This window comes from Dendrobates tinctorius, unplaced genomic scaffold, assembly GCF_039654945.1.
Source record: "Dendrobates tinctorius isolate UK_male_01 unplaced genomic scaffold, ASM3965494v1 ptg000064l, whole genome shotgun sequence".
Lineage (NCBI taxonomy): Eukaryota > Metazoa > Chordata > Amphibia > Anura > Dendrobatidae > Dendrobates > Dendrobates tinctorius.
Window position 1 is genome coordinate 12,118,260 of NW_027361732.1, and position 17,568 is coordinate 12,135,827.

At 40.8% G+C, this 17,568-nt stretch overlaps 1 protein-coding gene across 8 annotated transcripts in view; it reads left to right on the forward strand.

Moving 5' to 3' along the window:
* ENOX1 (ecto-NOX disulfide-thiol exchanger 1) overlaps positions 1-17,568 on the forward strand; it is an 835,160-nt gene that overhangs the window by 780,108 nt on the left and 37,484 nt on the right. For all 8 annotated transcript variants that reach the window (XM_073580298.1, XM_073580302.1, XM_073580303.1 and 5 more), the window contains one exon: positions 8,244-8,351. In XM_073580298.1, coding sequence (XP_073436399.1) covers positions 8,244-8,351 — 108 coding nt within the window. The remainder of the gene's footprint in view (positions 1-8,243; positions 8,352-17,568) is intronic.

Consider the following 17,568-nt stretch of genomic DNA (forward strand, 5'->3'; position numbering starts at 1 on the left):
AGAGATCTGTCATTCCATGGTATCGGGTGGCGTAAGTCACCAGGGACTCGAGTGTCTGACTAGTCGCCAGCAGCTTTTAAAGTATGTTTTTCTCTGAAACACCATAGTGTCTGAGGCAGACATACCTGCCTGAGTTCATGCAGCCAGTGCCTGATACATGCCGCCCGTGGATTGAGCAGCATGTATCAGCTGTCAGGTTCTCTTTAAATTACATTGGATAACGAGATACCTGCATGTGTAAGAATGACAAATAACTTGGTGTATTTTTGAGAGATACAATTCTAGAAACCACTGGAGCCATAGGCGGAGGAGGACATGACTTGGGGATGGGTGGACCTTTACTCCTGCAGCTTTTTTGGTATAGTGGTATAGATTTTTAAGTGAGTGATGTTGCTTTCAGAGTAAGAAGCACAGTATGTCTGTGCCTGGGGGTTACTGTGAGGAGGGTGGGGCTTATATAGAGCAGGACATCTGTGTCTCTCCCTCTTTCATGCACAGGATGAACAGGAGGAAGCATGTCTGCAGTTTCAGGGAGTATAATACTGGGGTTATCACCTCACATTACAGATGATAGGAGCACATTCACCTCAGACATCATGTACTAGTGTAGTATCAGCTCCTATATTATGTATGGGGTCAGTATTACCTCAGCGATTCATGTAGCTGCCATGTCCCTCATGTGCATGCTACATTTTCCTCACAGACTGTGAGACAGCTTCTGTGTGACCACCCTGCAGACATGTTTGATATGCTACTCTGCATTCACCTCAGACATTGTGTAGTGTGTACTAGGATAGTATCCGCTCCTACATCATCTCTGGGATCAAGATTACCTCAGAAATTCATGTAGCTGCCATGTTCCCTCACTTATTGTAGAGGCAGCTTTTGTGTGACCTCCCTGCAGACATTTCTGATATACCACATTACTGCTGTATTATACAGAGTCTTCATGAGTTCTGGGTTTATGTATGATAAGACAGAGCAGGGACACATACAGTGTCTGCCATTACTATGGTGGAGCTGGGCAGTCACATGTATTAGAGACACTGGTGAGAGGAGCAGTCGGGGGATGGTATATGTGTGATGATGAGAGGCTGCACTTCATGTTAGTGCACTGTATACTGGCCCTGCTGTGTGCGGATTATCCCCCCTTCCCAGTTATGGAGTCTGATGATTGGTATGTGACCTCATCTCTGTTACATACTGTGAGGCTGGGTGTGCAGATCCAGTGTAACCAGGTTACTCGCTATATGTGGTATATGTGTAAAGGCTCTATTCCTGTGCTGTATACTTAACCTGTACCACAGGTCTGTATACATGATATCACTCCTCACTCTGCTATATAAGGATCATGATCATGCTGGGTATAGACATCCTGTGTCTCCAGGTTATTTTCCTGGCTGTACATATAATCTGGACATGACTTCCAGCTTAGTGCTTGATTTCTGTAGCTATTGCTGCCTTTAGTCCTCCCCTTAGTATGTTGCATGATCAGAGTATACCTACCAAAAACTTATTTTATATACCTAAGATGGTGGATAGCACAGGCCAGAATGGATTGTTTTATCATGTGTAAAATAAATAATCGTGGAGTAACTCGGCACACTTGAGTGGGCACTAATAACGCAGCACATGGCGGGCAGTGAGTGGGCACTCCTAGTGTGAGGCTGCACATTGCTCTGGAGGACACATTATGGGCCCAGTTTTCAGCCCTGTCTCTCGTCTGTTGTAATTGTATGTAGTAGAGTGACTGGGATACAGAACTTGCAGTTTTCTGCTCACACACCTATGGCTGCAGGCAGCTTATATTAGACCTACATATTTCTTACCATTTATGTGCAGCTGGTGATTAGAGTCTGTCTGTAACTGCTGTAGAGGAGCAGGCGGCTTCTCATTCATTGTTACAGCATATAACACAGCATTGCCCATCTCTTGTCTATTTCTGGACCTTACGATGGGGTATTTTCCATTATTAACCTGTTGTATACCTTGGTTGTAAACCTGCATGGTTTTCACCCTCACTTATCCCACATCTTGAGCGGTTGGAGGGGTCCTTGAAGTTGGTTAAATATGGTCTTGGGGATCCAATGGGATATGGTTTTCCTCCTTTTGGAATTTAATATGGTTCTGGATCTGGTGAAAGGTGGAGGGGAGTTTCGGCAAGAGTTTGTCAGATCCCCAGGAAATTCAAGTGAACATTGGAACCCTTGTGGTTATGGTGCTCCCGGGCTAGTGGGGTAATGGCTGAGTAATTGTTGGTACATTTTATGTTCACTTTATGTTTGGTAATCACCGGATTTTGGGAGCTTCAAGGACTCCTACCAGCGTGTTAATATTATTTATGCTTTGATGTTTTATTGTATGTTTGTTTTAATAAAGGCATGAATAATAATTAAAAAAAAAAAAAAAAGGGATCGGTGTATACCCACCAAGTGCTTATTTTATATTACTTAAGATGGTGGATAGCACAGGCCTGAGTGGATTACCTGGAGCCTGGTGGTTGGGGGGGGTCCTTGAAGTTGGTTAGAAATTGGTCTGGGGGATCCATTGGGATATGGATTCCTCTTTTTGGAAGTTAATATGGTTCTGGACCTGGTGAAAGGTGGAGGGGAGTTTCGGCATGAATTTGTCGGATCCCCAGGTAATTCAAGTGAACATTGGAACCCTTGTGGCTATGGTACCCCTGAGCTAGTGGGGTAACGGCTGGGAGTAATTGTTGGTACATTGTATGTTTTGTAATCACCAGATTTGGGAGCTTCAAGGACTCCCCCCAGCTTGTTAATGTTATTTATGCTTTGATGTTTATTTTATGTTTATTTTAATAACATGAATTAAAAATTTAAAAAAAAAACGTTATTTGTTTTCCTTTTAGTGGGTCCTTGAAGTTATTTATAAATTGGTCAGTAGGGGTAACCATATTAAGTATGGCCCTCTGGGGTGGGGTTCTTGGAGTTGACGCTGAGTCAGCGAAAAGGAATTGGAAGTTAAAATTCTGAACATTTAAAAACTGTGTCGGTGGATCTGGCTTTTGGTGACGGCTCTGGACGGGGTTTTACCCGGGAGCTTTTGGTGGTTGGACTTCCCGGAATGGGATGTTTTGTGCCTTCGAGCTGGTGGTTTACGGCTGAGAGTAACGTGGAGTTTTAAGTTCTTGTGTTTTTGCCAAATATTTAGCCAGAATTTTTGGGGGCTCCAAGAACCCCCCCCCCCCCCTCAGGTCGTATAAGATTGTGTATTTAATACTTATTGTAAATGTTTGTTATTTGTTAATAAACTGGCTGCTGACTCCCCTGGGTTTGGAAGGGTAACCATTTCAGGTATGGCACCCTGGTTTTTGAGGGGTAATCATCTCAGGTATGGCCCCCCTGGTATGGAGGGGGTAACCATCTCGTGTATGGCCCCCTGGTATGGAGGGGGTAACCATCTCTGGTATGGCCCCCTGGTATGGAGGGGTGACCATCACGGTATGGCCCCCTGGTCTCCAGAAGCATTTATTATAATATTATATATATATATATATATATTTTATATATTATATATATATATATATATTATTATAATATTATATGCAGGATTTGGGAATGTTTAGTTTGCAAAAGAGAAGACTGAGAGGAGACTTAATAGCTGTCTACAAATATCTAAAGGGCTGTCACATTGTAGAAGGATCAACTTTATTCTCATTTGCACAAGGAAAGACTAGAAGCAATGGGATGAAACTGAATGGGAGGAGACACAGATTAGATATTAGAAAAACTTTTTGACAGAGTGATCAATGAGTGGAACAAGCTGCCACGAGAAGTGGTGAGTTCTCCTTCAATGGAAGTCTTCAAACAGAGGCTGGACAGAATTCTGACTGGGATGATTTAGCGAATCCTGCTTTGAGCAGGGGGTTGGACCAGATGGCCCAGGAGGTCCCTTCCAACTCTACGATTCTATGATTCTATATTTTATAGGACCCTGTTAGGGTAAAGTCCCTGGGGTCATGGCAGTCATATTTTGCATGCCTACAGAATAAATTGGCTCCTATGAGCCAGGAACAGCGGCTGGAGGGGAGAAGAGAACAAGGTAGGCATGCTTTTCAATACAATCTATAGCTTTAAGGACCCTCTCTCTTTTTTCATGTGACTTGAGCATGCCGAGGCACAGTTTTGACTGTTTATATTGACCAAACCATGTTTCTTTCCATGTTTCTTTCAAGGTTGTCGTCTGGACAATGCAGTTATCTAGTGCATGAAACTGAAGAGCAATGTACCTAATCTGTGTGCCCTTGAGTCAGTGGGAGTGACTAAGGGTAAAGTAATCCAAGTGCATTAACATGAAGGGCAATATGCCTATTCCCGATGCCCTTGAGCTGGTGGGAGCGGCTAAGTGTATAATCTAGTGCATTAACACAAAGGGCAGTATGCCTATTCCTGATGCCCTTGAGCTGGTGGGAGCGGCTAAGGGTATAATCAAGTGCATTAACACAAAGGGCAGTATGCCTACTCCCGGTACCCTTGAGCCAGTGGGAGCGGCTAAGGGTAAAGTAATCAAGTGCATTAGCACGAAGGGCAATATACCTATTCCCAATGCTTTTGACCCAGTTGGAGAGGTCAACAGTAAATGTTATCAAGTGCATGAAAAACAATAAACAATGGCGTGGCAGGGTTATTAATAATGCCTTTGTAGACTTTTTCTGCTTTAGGTTTATTTAAATTACTACTTGTTGATGTTATATTGTGTATAGTTTTTAATTAATCCCTATTTATAATTTCTTTCTATTGATATGTTCATCACTTTTCGGGTAGTGATAGTAAGTGGGTTTAAGAAATTTTACTGCACAGCTACTGTAAATAATGGTGGTTTCTAGAACTAAAATCTGTGAATTGGTGAATTATTAGAGCTGGCTACAATGCATGCGGTATAAGGGTATGTGCACACGCTGCGGTTTTGCTGCGGTTTTGGCCCTGCAGAACTGCAGCATTTCCGCAGACATGGTACTTTACCATGTTAGCCTATGGGTTTTAAAAACCGCAGTGCTCACGCTGCGGTTTTTTACCTGCGGAAAAGCTGCGTTTTTTTTTTCCGCAGCATGTCAATTGTTTCTGCAGATTCTGCTGCGGTTTGCCACCTATTCCATTGTCCAGGTGTCAAACCGCAGGGCAAAACCGCAGGTCACTTTACCTGCGGTTTTACCTGCGGTTCCGCAGGAAAAAACCCGCAGGTGAATCTGCAGTGTGTGCACATACCCTAATAGTTTTTTGAGGCATGACAGATGTCATTATACAGGTATTCAGATTGTAGCTACGACCTTAGTTATGGTTTACTTTCCACATTCCCCATTATGGGATCCTCATTGCAGGATGTTTAGCAACTGTTATTTTGCTGTAGTTACCGTATTATCGATCATAACTTGGTAGCATGGCATTGATAAAATTCCAGAGCTCCGACAGATTAATTTCATATTTTTTGTTATTACTTGTGTGCACAGTCTTTCCATAGCATGTAGAAATGGTTGATGGCTTTATTAGGCATGGTTGATGGGGGTCGAGTCCATTTAAGGTGTCAAATGGCCTCTCTGGTGGAGGTTTAAGAGTCAGGTGGAAGTTGCAGACAAGTTAAGGTGGACTCATTTTAACTAATAGAGGATGTAAAACCTCATGGTGGTGAACAAGCTCGGCTTTGGTGGCCAGCCTCAAGGACGTTGTAATGGTAACGTCAATCAGGGGCGGGCACAGTGGTTAAGCACAGGAGTGAGGATAAAAGGGTCATTGGTGCCCTGAAAGATTACTGGCTCTGCTTGAACGTCAAACCAGTGCGTGCCGCCCCTTTATGGCTGTCTAGCCTGGTTCTGTATGTCAGACAGCTGGGGATATCACCGTACTTGTGAATCCCAATGTACTAGCACTTCACCTGACTCCTACTGTGATTGTTTTAATCCTGTGATTTAAATAAAGCTGTGGCCATTTTGACAACCAAAACAACGTGTTGTGTATTTATTCTAGTGCCTTGGTTTACTGTAGTTATGGTGGTTTTAAGATGGAGTGGAGGTCCGTCCCATATCCATAAGTCATGGAATTGGAACAATACGTGTAACCTCTTTTTTATTTCTTTACACTTTCTGTGGATAGTGCTCTTACAGTTTAGTCAATAAATAATTTTACTATGCACTGTTTTCCCACTCCCTTTTGGTTAGCATTTACAATCATATTAGGAACTTGAATATTGTCTGGAAAGTATATTTATACAGTAAGTTAAATTGAGACTACATTATATGGCACCATGTGAGTGATTTTTCCGTGGGGAGAGTGTTTTTCTGAGGATCTTGAGGTCATCAATATGGCCTTCTTAAGGGATTAACAGAAATTTTGCTAAAGGAAGTAAATATCAGGCTAACCTTAACAAATTAAAGGTATTGACAGAATGTGTCTAGGCTCATAGAAGAAAAAAACCATAATAAGCATATACCCTGCAGTATATATACAAGAATAGTGCATGAAAATAATATAGGGTGCATGGTTAACATAATTTTGATCTAAAAAATGTAAAGGTCATCCCACCTCATCACTGTGACCCTATTCAGGACAGTCCTAACCTCTAATTAAAACCTTACCATTTTTCAAGTGAGGTGCATGTAGATAAGGGCTTAGAAGGACATGCAGCCATGGGGAGCCATATGAATGTAATGTCCAGCTCCGAGAAAAGGCTGGCTACACCTTTTCTATGCAAACAAACTGAAACAAAAAACCTAAAGACATGAAATACAATGAGGTTTTTTTAGGTTTATAGAGGTTAAAGGTTATAGACACCTTAGACATGAAAAGTAATGAGTTTGACAATTTCGACTAAGTTTCAGGCAATTTCCATTATTCATTTTTGGGCTCCCTGATATGCTGTTTGCAACCTGGTCTTAATTTCAGATTTTTTGTGGCTATTTCTCCCCTAATATTAAATGATGGGTTTGAGTTCTGTGTGTCTACAATGCTTCGGCCCTCTGCTGCATTTGACACTGTTCATCACCAGCTTCTCCTTACTATACTCCATTCTATAGGTCTCAAAGAAATAACTCTCTTGGTTTTCCTCCCACTTCTCTCATCACTCCTTCACTGTATTGCCTGCTCATACTCCTGTCCTCTTCCCCTTACTGCAGGAGCTCCTCTAGGGTTAGTAGTCCTAGGCCCTCTCCTCTTCTCCCTATATACTGACTAAATTGGACAAGTAATCAGCAGATTTGGTTGCCAGTACCACTAAACAAAACCTGCTTTTTGTAAGCGGCGGCTTTACGACCAAGAAAGCAGGATTTGCCTGCAGAAAAAAACTTCTGCAAAAACGCAATGTGTAAATGTCGCGTTACTTTGTTTTTTCTGTATGTGCTTTTCTGCCTATCCATACTGTAATACAGTACTTCTGTGTGATCCACACTTCCTGAAAATTGGGTCCTTGGGCCTGCTGCCTTTCTCTAAGGTCAGGGGCAGGCTGCCCTAGATTCTCTCATTGAGAGAAACAGACTGATTATGCAAAATACACGTTGATCAGAGTGTAATTTGCATAATCTCATCAGACTCATTGACTTGCATGGCCAAGTGTGATCCAAATATAAGATAAAATTTGGTAATGCAGCAATTTTTTTCACAGACCATCTTTGTCTAGGAAAAAATCAGATATTTACACGGCCCATTAGACTAACATTGGTCCGAGTGTGATCCATTGTTTTGTCGGATCGCACTTCGAAGGAAAATACACTAGTGTGCAACTGCTGTAACACTGAGAGAAAGAAGGAGCAAAGCAGAGAAAGAGCAGTCAAAGCCAGAGCTAGTGTACTGTCCTATCTATGACAGAAGCAGCAGAATAGCCAGCTATGTGATAAAGGTACTCAGACTATACTGCAAAATTTACATTTTGAATGAATGCTATTTAGAAAGTTGCTTCATTTCAGGTTTAGGAAACAAATTGTTGATTCTTAATATTGTCTATAAATATTGCCTATATCTTTACATAACAGGCAGCTTTTGGGTGTGTATATATAATGTGTGTAATGACTGCAGCTAAATACTGTAGATCAATACATTCCATGGCTGGTATGCAGAAGCTAGAGGATTGAGATGCACAGTGCTGCGTCTGTCTCCCTCTTAGAAAAGCACCCTTTGTATAATTTGAATTGAACTTAAGTGAATCAAATAAATAACAATTTAGGAAGCCATCAAAGTGTTGCATAAATTTGCATGAAACAGTAATGGCTTTTTTTTGTTTGTGTTGGTTTGCAGCAATTAGTAGCAATGCAAGAGGAGTTAAACAACAAGAAGAGTGAACTCCAGAAAGCCAAGGAAGAACAAACTCATGCACATGCCCTAGCGAATGTTCTCAAGGAACAGGTGAGCCAGAACCAGACAGAGATTTGTGCTATCAGGTGGAAAATTGTACACAATCATTGTTATGCTAATTGTAGCTTGTATTTAGGAACACTTTCTTCTATAACTGGTAGAGGGAAAATATAGGCTAGGGTGTGCAACATCACTCATCCCTGTAATAAGTCTTTGGTCTCCAGGAACTTAAGACCCCCACCACAACCCCCTAGCTTCCTGTCACTCATTGACAACGTTTTCTTAAGAATTCCCTGCAAGAGGCCTTTACTGATATTGGCATCCATATAAATAAATGATAACATGGGTAGCAGGGTGGCTCAGTGGTCAGCACTGCAGCCTTGCAGCGCTGGGGTCCTGGGTTCAAATCCCATCAAGGACAACATCTGTAAGGAGTTTGTATGTTCTCTCCGGTTTCTCTGGGTTTTCTCTCACACTCCAATGATGGGGAATATAGATTGTGGGCCCCAATGGGGATCGCGATGATAATGTCTGCAAAGCGCTGTGGGATATCATGGTGCTATATAAGTTAGTAAAATAAACATAAAATATCACTGATTTTGAATAAGAGGATAGTATCCGAACTCTTTTCCACATATCTGCCACATTACTTTGTAAAAGTTGTAAGTTTTCCCAATATCTCTTACCCTTGTAATCGCAGTCATATTGATCATTAATATAGACTTGCAAACATAGCTATAATTCTGTAGTACCACAACTTGATAGCATCCTCCTACTTTTCTAACGCTATTTTTTTTGTGAATTGTTTTACCTGACGTAATGTATGGATTGCTATGTAGGAACATAAGAAATCTTATTTAAAGTGTATGGTCAGCTCTGAACACTGCTTTATTTATGAAGAATCTGCATTACAAGTCGAAAAACATGCACTGTATTCTGGAAACGATAAGCAAGCAGGTAGACACATCTCCATAGGTGCATTACACTAGTTAATGTTCAAGGTAAATGGCCACCGGTCAGCACCATGTTTGCCCATCGGTCATCATTTAATAAACTGTTTAGACAGGTAGAGTGCGCTTTAGGTGTACACTATCACCTATATTAAATTTCTCTGTGCATATACGCAGCCATTGTTCTCTAGTCTAAAAGTCTTGTTTACACAGGAGAATGTGCTGCCGAAAACAATTATATTTTATCCTAAAGAACATTTTACCCAACAAACAAGTGTTTTTCTCTTTTGTCGGATGATTGGCACACTATTTGCACTGGACTGCTCCTTGGAACGCCCGTGGCAGATAATCATTATACTATTAGGTTCTAACAGAAGACAATTATGGTCATAGGCCCACAAGTAGAGCAATGTGAATAAAAGTATAGGATTTATTAGGAAAATATACCACAGAAAAGTGGCGTCATGAAAGCCATGAGAGGACGAAAAAGGGGCAAAAAGTATTGACTTAAAAATGTTTTAAGGTATGCCAATATATGACTCAATACATACAATGTCAGATAAGTATAAATAAAAGGCTCCATAAACCGATGGAAACCTTAGCCTACCCTTGACGCCAACCTGCAACTTAATTTTCCTGTTGAGCCTTTTTCGACTTAGGTTCTAACAGAGCAGATTGCAGTTTTGGGCAGTGTTTGATGCTTGCTTTCACTTTTTTTTTATAAACCTAGAAGAAAGTAGAAAAGCCTCTTCGCTCAACCATAAAGCAGCCATGTTTTCTCATCACTGTGACAGTCACAACTGGACCAACCCTGGGACTCATGGCCTGACCAGATGCATCAAAATCCCATGTACTTCTGTTAGTTTGAATCATAAGACTAGCAGTTGTGCTTTGACTTCCAGCCGAAACACAGATGAGAAACTGTTACTGCAATATGCTTGTGTGAAGTAGCATGGGGCTTTGTGAAATCTGATTTTTCCCACTGTACTTTGATTGTGAGTTTGCATAGGCTCACTGCCTTGTCGTCATCAAGACTTTTTATCTTTTTATTTTTTTGAACCAGTAAAGGAAAATAAAATCGGTAGGCAAAAAACACATCTGTAAAGAGGAACAATATCAATATATATCCTTACGGGAGAGTGGTTTTGTTTAGCTTGTTTGTAAATTCTACTCAGAATTCATATTTGTCATCTGTAAAGAGGAACAATATCAATATATATCCTTACGGGAGAGTGGTTTTGTTTAGCTTGTTTGTAAATTCTACTCAGAATTCATATTTGTTCATTTTAGCGACAATAATTCTAGTTTTTGTTTTATTACCCAATATGTTGCTTTAGAATACCATACCTGCTGAATTAACAGGAGCATGAGCTTTACCAGAGCTGCCAAGTGTAACTTCTGTAGGGCTCTTAATGGTGGGCTTAATTGAAAAAGGCTGAGTAATATAGAACAAAAAAAATTTACAAATGGAACAACCAATTAGAAGCACAGTGCAAGGAATAATATGTATTGGAAAAGAAAACAATGCATTGAGCAGAGCTTCTGTGTAAGATTTCATGGAAATGAGATTTTCTGTCTTTTAACAATAAAATTTGTACCCCTTCACAACCTCTCACTTATTGATACGTAATAGGTCGTGTCTCTCCCTTTGATGCAGGCTTCGGCTCTGAGCCCTCATCTTTCCCAGCACATGACAGCTGATTTAATCAGCTGGAATGTGCCCGCTAACAGCCTCGGGTGGAATCGCGATCCTCCCTCAGCGTCAACATGTTAAATGCCATTGTCAATCACTGACAGCAGCATTTAACTTGAACGCGCTGGAAGCGCATCATAAGACCCGCCCATCGGCGCCCCTGTCATGTAAAGATAGGGTACGTAGGTGGCATGCAGCGTCATGCGCCCCTAGGCGGAGCTAACAGGAGGAGGTGCGGCAGGGGGTGGAGCTTAGCGGCGGCCGTGCGCAGACCGACGCAGGTCAGTGCAATGCAAGTGTCAAAGTAGCCTAAGCTGGAGAGGTGAAAGGTGTTGTAGATACGCTCACCTGATAGGGTTGTGGCAGTCACAACACCTATAGAAGCTTGTACAGGTTGCAGCAAGATCACCAAGGAGATACGATGAAATAAATGAGGAATACGGTGGTTTAAAATCTGCGCTGCCGAAGGTTCCAAAAATGCCATCACACACCATGATGATCATTGTGGTTCTGTGTTAATGAAGAGGTTTGGAAACCTTGAAACGTGTTGACAAACCGCATTCATGCTTCACCTCCGTGTGTGATTGCATTTTTGGAACCTTGGGCAGCACTGATTTTAAACCACTGTATTTTTCATTCATTACTAGTGATGAGCGAGTAGACTCATTGCTCGTGTTCGAGTATTTTAGCTTGCTTGGAGATTTAGTTTTTGTTGCCTCAGCTGAATGATTTGCAGCTGCTAGACAACCTTGAATACATGTGGGAATTCCCTAACAAACAGGTAACCCCCACATGTATTCAGGCTGTCCAACAGCCGCGAATCATGCAACTACGTGGACACAAACTAAATCTCCGAGCACATCCAAATACTCGGAGGACACCCGAGCATGCTCGGGAAAACCCGAGCAACAAGTATACTCGCTCATCACTATTCATAACTTCACTTTAAGATGTAATCAGTAGGATAAACCCTCCTAGGCCGTCTATATGGGCACATAGGTCATAGGAAGCTGAATAAAATGATATCTTGATATCTGCGATCTAGTGTTTTATTACAGAAAAATCCACGTTTTTCTTATATTTAAATGATTTGTTCCAGGCTATGGGCGGACACAGATCTGCATGAGAATCTGCCTCCAGAGATTATTATAGATAAGGGGGCATTACCACTGTGAGACATGTAACTAACACAGAACTGTAGAATTAAACTTTTTCCTTTTACAAATACATTTCCTGCCACTCTCACAGCTCTACTCTATTGCAGCCCTGTCTGCCTGTAAGATGGAAGGTGAAGCTGAGAGGACCTGCAGATGTGTCAGATATAATCACACACAGCTCTGCAGGTAGAGCAGCCATTACACATCACACTGGTAACCATTAGATGTCTTACACGAGAACCTTCATCTTATATTTATAATAATCTCTGGAGGCAGATTCTCATGCTGACCAATGCTTACATTTCTGTGTTAAAAAATGTGCTAAAAATTCACAAAATCAAGAAAAAATATTCCAAACACAAAAATGCATCCAAATTATACCAAAATTGTGGCCAAAAATTGCTTTGAGTGGTGATTGTTTAATGGAATTTTTGGCCTGAAGAATCTTAAAAAAAAAACTTTGTGTTAACATACTCTTATAGCAACTTGCCCAGTGAATGAAGAACAATGATGGCAAATCCTCCCAGCTGTGACCAAGAAGGAAACTAAGAGAAATGTGATCTATCTTTACATGTGGATCCAACACCCAAAATCAAGTCTCCTGAATAAATAACACTTTGACTAGACCCATGAAAAATGATAACAGGAACCCAACAGAAATAATGAGGGAGTTGATTTACGGTAATAACCTGTGTTTGAATTCTTGAGACGGACAGTGTGTGGGTCCGAAGACCAGGCCCAACCGCTGGGTTTCTCAACATGAGCCTACTGCTTCATGGGCATATATGTAGCAGTTTGTTCAGTTCAGGAGACCCAGAAGTCTGGTCGTATCTTTTGATCCAAGCACAGCCTTGTACTTTATATGTGTGAAACCGGCCTAATGAAGAGTTGCCCAGCATGACACGCTTGCTCATCTTTCTGATCACTGCCAGTGTGCCTGTCTGATTATGAATAGTGACATAAATATTTGCAACACTGCTCTATAAAGAGATCTTTAATGAACCTCTCATCTCTATTTAACGCTCTGTCTGCCAAGATCAATTCTGACCGTACCACTCGAATGTAGAGACTGATGGGGAATCCTGATTGTATTGAGGCCACACCAGTTTAGGCAAAAATATTAGGGTATTCTGAAGGACTTGTAAAAAAGAAAAGTCCAGCTCACCCCGTAGTAGACATCCTTAGGTGTTCGGAGAACTGGGAACACTATGTCAAGGCGTGGAGCAATCAAAACATGAGAAATCCAGCTCAGAGAACTAGTAAAAAAAAGTCTTTATTCACCAAAAAGTGCTCAGCAGAGGGTAAAACAACATCAACGTTGACAGTTACATGATATGCGATGCCGTCGCTGATGTTGTTTTACTCTCTGCTGAGCACTTTTTGGTGAATAAAGAAGTTTTTTCACCAGTTCATTGACCTGGATTTCTCATGTTTTGTCTACTGAAGGAAATACACAAAAAGCAGTGCTACATCTGTATTCATGTATTTTTACATTTTACAGATGAACATTGTCATTAGTGTTATAGAGGACATGAAAGGTAGTAATTAAAATTTACTATGTCACGTAGTGTTAGATTAAATTAGTTTGTCAAATGCAGCTTCAAGTTTGCTGGCAGTTCCATAATGATGATATATGTCCTGTATTATTCCAATGAATTACACACATTTTTTTCAATGAGCTACATATCACTCACAGAGTCGGCCTTCCATAACGACAAACAATGCGTTGTAGCGCCTCCTGAAATGAGTTTTTGCACATATTCCAGTAGTCTAGCTCTGGCTGTTTGGCAGGTGCATGTTCTAGCGGCGGACCCCAGGCTTGTGCTACCGTTGTAATTAGATAACTTACGATCAGTTTGGCTTATTCCATAGGGGATAGATTAGGAGGAAAATCTTCAATGCAGAACTTGCCCAGAGCTTAGGGAAATCACAGTGACAATATCCAGGGAGCATATTCTTAATTTTTTTTTATTATGTCAACGTCGGTTACCCTTTAACGGATTCCATCCAATGTTTATCATATAGAACAAGTCAGAACAAAGGGAATGATACTGCATGTGTCCTGTTCATACCAATGCCTGATACCCTATAGACCCTTGTGCACATAGTTCTTATTTTCCTTTACCTACATTTTCCTCTTTATCATAAAGCAGGAATCTTGTTTGTGCTTACACTAAAAGCCTGTTTATTCTTATTATTCAACCCAACAAATGGGTCACAGCCTGAGATTATAAAGCGCATATTCCCCTCTAGGGGCTGGCAATGTAGGGGGTTATGTAGTCAGAGGGGTAAGAGTATCACTGTATTTTGTTGGTGAAGAACTCGTATTCGAACAGTTTATGGAACTGTATAGCATTATACTGCAAGAACTACGTAGCACTGTTATGGCGAAATTATTCCATACAGTACTCAGAATACATTTATTACTAGCCACACTTGATCAATGCAGTGTTACAGGTATAGCTCAGGACTATATCATGTATTTCCTATGATCCACCGACACAGTCCGAAATGGAAATAAGCTAAATGTCATATAGAAGCTGCAGATCAGCCCCAAATGAATTAATCACAACATTAAAAAAAAATTAATTTTATAAGTTTTGAAATTTTGTGTGTGCATAGATAGATAGATAGATATATATATATATATATATTTGTTTTAATAATGTTACATTCGGTATAGAAAACAATTCAGCAAATCCCAACAGGACAATGCAGGAAAAAGTCCCCTAAAACAGTGCAATAAGTCCTAAGCAAAGTCCTAACCATGCATAATATATTCCTCAATAAGTGCACAAGTATATACGGTACTTAAAAAAGAAACTGTACCTTCAACATATTTTGTAAAAATCAACATTTCAGGAAATTATAAGAAACTTTGTTATCTTATCAGAGAAATGGCTCCCCCCCCCGACTCCTGATCTTACTATTCACTTTGAAAAAGCAGCTCAAGCTCAGGGGAAACAGATTACAGGGTTGTTACCTTACACAGCCCATTATCATTTATGGAGTGTTGAGGCACATCGAAAGGAAGAGAGACAGAAATATGTGGTGCAGAGCTCTGTAACAAGTGTTACCTCACATCAGAGCTTGATTAAGACAAGCACAGCTCAGCTCTGGTGTAAAATGTCCTCCATGTTGCTGCAACTTGTCTCTGTGACCAAAAAGTGAATGTAGAGGAGCTGCAGCGATTTCTCCCATAGACATCTGTGTTGTGATGTCTATGGGAGGAATCGCTGCAGCTCATCTCTACTCCGCTCCCAGTGGATTGTAAATTACAGATAGAGCATGCAGACTGGAAACTGGTGAGAATACAGGATATAAGTCACATGATGGAGGGTGGCACGGTGGCTCAGTGGTTAGCACTGCAGTCCTGGGTTCAAATCCCACCAAGGGCAACATCTGCAAGGAGTTTGTATGTTCTCCCCGTGTCTGCGTGGGTTTCCTCCGGGTTCTCCGGTTTCCACCCACATTCCAAAGACATACTGATAGGGAATTTATATTGTGAGCTCCATCGGGGACAGTGCTGATAATGTCTGTAAAGCGCTGTGGAATTAATTTCGCTATATAAATGAGTAAAATAAATAAAATGATGGCCAGGCCAGAAATGCTGTTATTCCTCATGTACACACACAACACCTTAATCTAAAAAGTTACTTGGAAACTTGAAGCAAGTTAGAAGCAACGAATGTTCAGATGCAACAGAGGGCAATGACACAATATCCAAGGCATGAGCCAATGAATAAAATGCTTCACTTGTAGCCCTCACTTGTAGCCCTGCCCTGAGTAAGTTACCTGTGGACATGGTAGCGCAAGAGAACGACAGTCCACAAGTACCTTGACGTATGTTTTATGCCTTCATCGAGCCATCAGTCTGAGAACTCCATGTCCTAAATAAACACCTCATTTGTTAATTGGTGTTTCCAATGGGCACAGCATGTATAAAGCTGGCACCTGCCCTCCATCAGCGTGACAGAGATGGACAATGTCTGAGAAGATGAAATTCACTCATAATGACTTCCTCCCTGAATGTGACTGTGACAGTTTTATAAACACTCATGCACACTGTGTACTGCCCTGCACAATGTTGCATCAGCTATGTTAGAACATGAATGTACCAGTATTACGTATGGCTCAGGTGAGAGATAAAAAAAACAAACATTCTTCATGAAATACATTTCAGTAACTTTAGATTGCTGTCAAAAAACAATGATGCAAACATTTACTATTGATTTGCATATAAAAAGACAAAGACAGAAACATAATAATAATAATAATCTTTATTTTTATATAGCGCTAACATATTCCGCAGCGCTTTACAGTTTGCACATATTTTCATCACTGTCCCTGATGGGGATAACAAGCAAATCCACTACAGTAGATAAACTGCAATAGTGCATGAAAATAATAGAGTACTTAGTTAACATAGTTTTGATTTAAGAAAAATGCAAAAGCCATCCCACCACTTCACGATGACCCTAATCGGGACGGTCTGTATTGCCAAGTTTTTTAACACTAAGGTTCGGATACAGCTTTAAAGAAGGCTACTGCTTGTGATATAACGCAATTTTATTTGAAGGTACAAAATTAAAGGAATTGTATGATTCGATAGTATGATTGCATACACGTTTGTATATTTTTTTAAGATACAAAGGTTAAGTACATATAAAGATCAAATCAATCAATCAAATCAAATTTATTATCGCCAAGTACATATTACATATATACAAGGAATTCTTTGTGGCAAAGAGGCAACATAATATATAACAACAGATACAACAAGTAACATCTAACAAGACAGATACAGTATATAGTCTACACATGACGATTTAATTGTTGAACAGAGAGTGGATAGAAGCTGTTCATATGGCGGTTGGTACTGCATTTGGGGACTCTGAAGCGACGTCCTGAAGGGAGTAGTTGGAATGAGGAGTGTCCCGGGTGAGAGGGATCGGATGAAATTTTCAATGCGTGGGATCGAATACTCTTATCATAAAGATCCTGGATTTTAGGCAGGGGGGAGCCTATAATTCTCTCTGCTGTTCTGAAAGTCCTTTGTAAGCGGAGTTTGTCATGCGCAGTGGCTCCCCCATACCAGACTATCAGAGAGGAACAAATCACAGATCTGATGACAGCATTAAAGAATAAGATCAGCAGATTCTTAGACAAACCATATCTTTTCAGCTGACGCAGGAAGAACATCCTCTGTTGTGCTTTTCTTATAACAGCATCCACGTTTTTCCCCCATTTAAGATCATGAGAGATGATAACACCAAGGAATTTGGTCTCTGTGACCCTAAGAACCACTTCGTCATGGATGTAGATTGGAAGTATCTCATGTTGATCTTTCCTAAAATCCACAACCATCTCAGCAGTTTTTTCAGTGTTGAGTACAAGATTATTGGCTTTACACCAGTCACATATTCTTTCCACCTCACTCCGATACAAGTCTTCAGCATTTCCCCTGA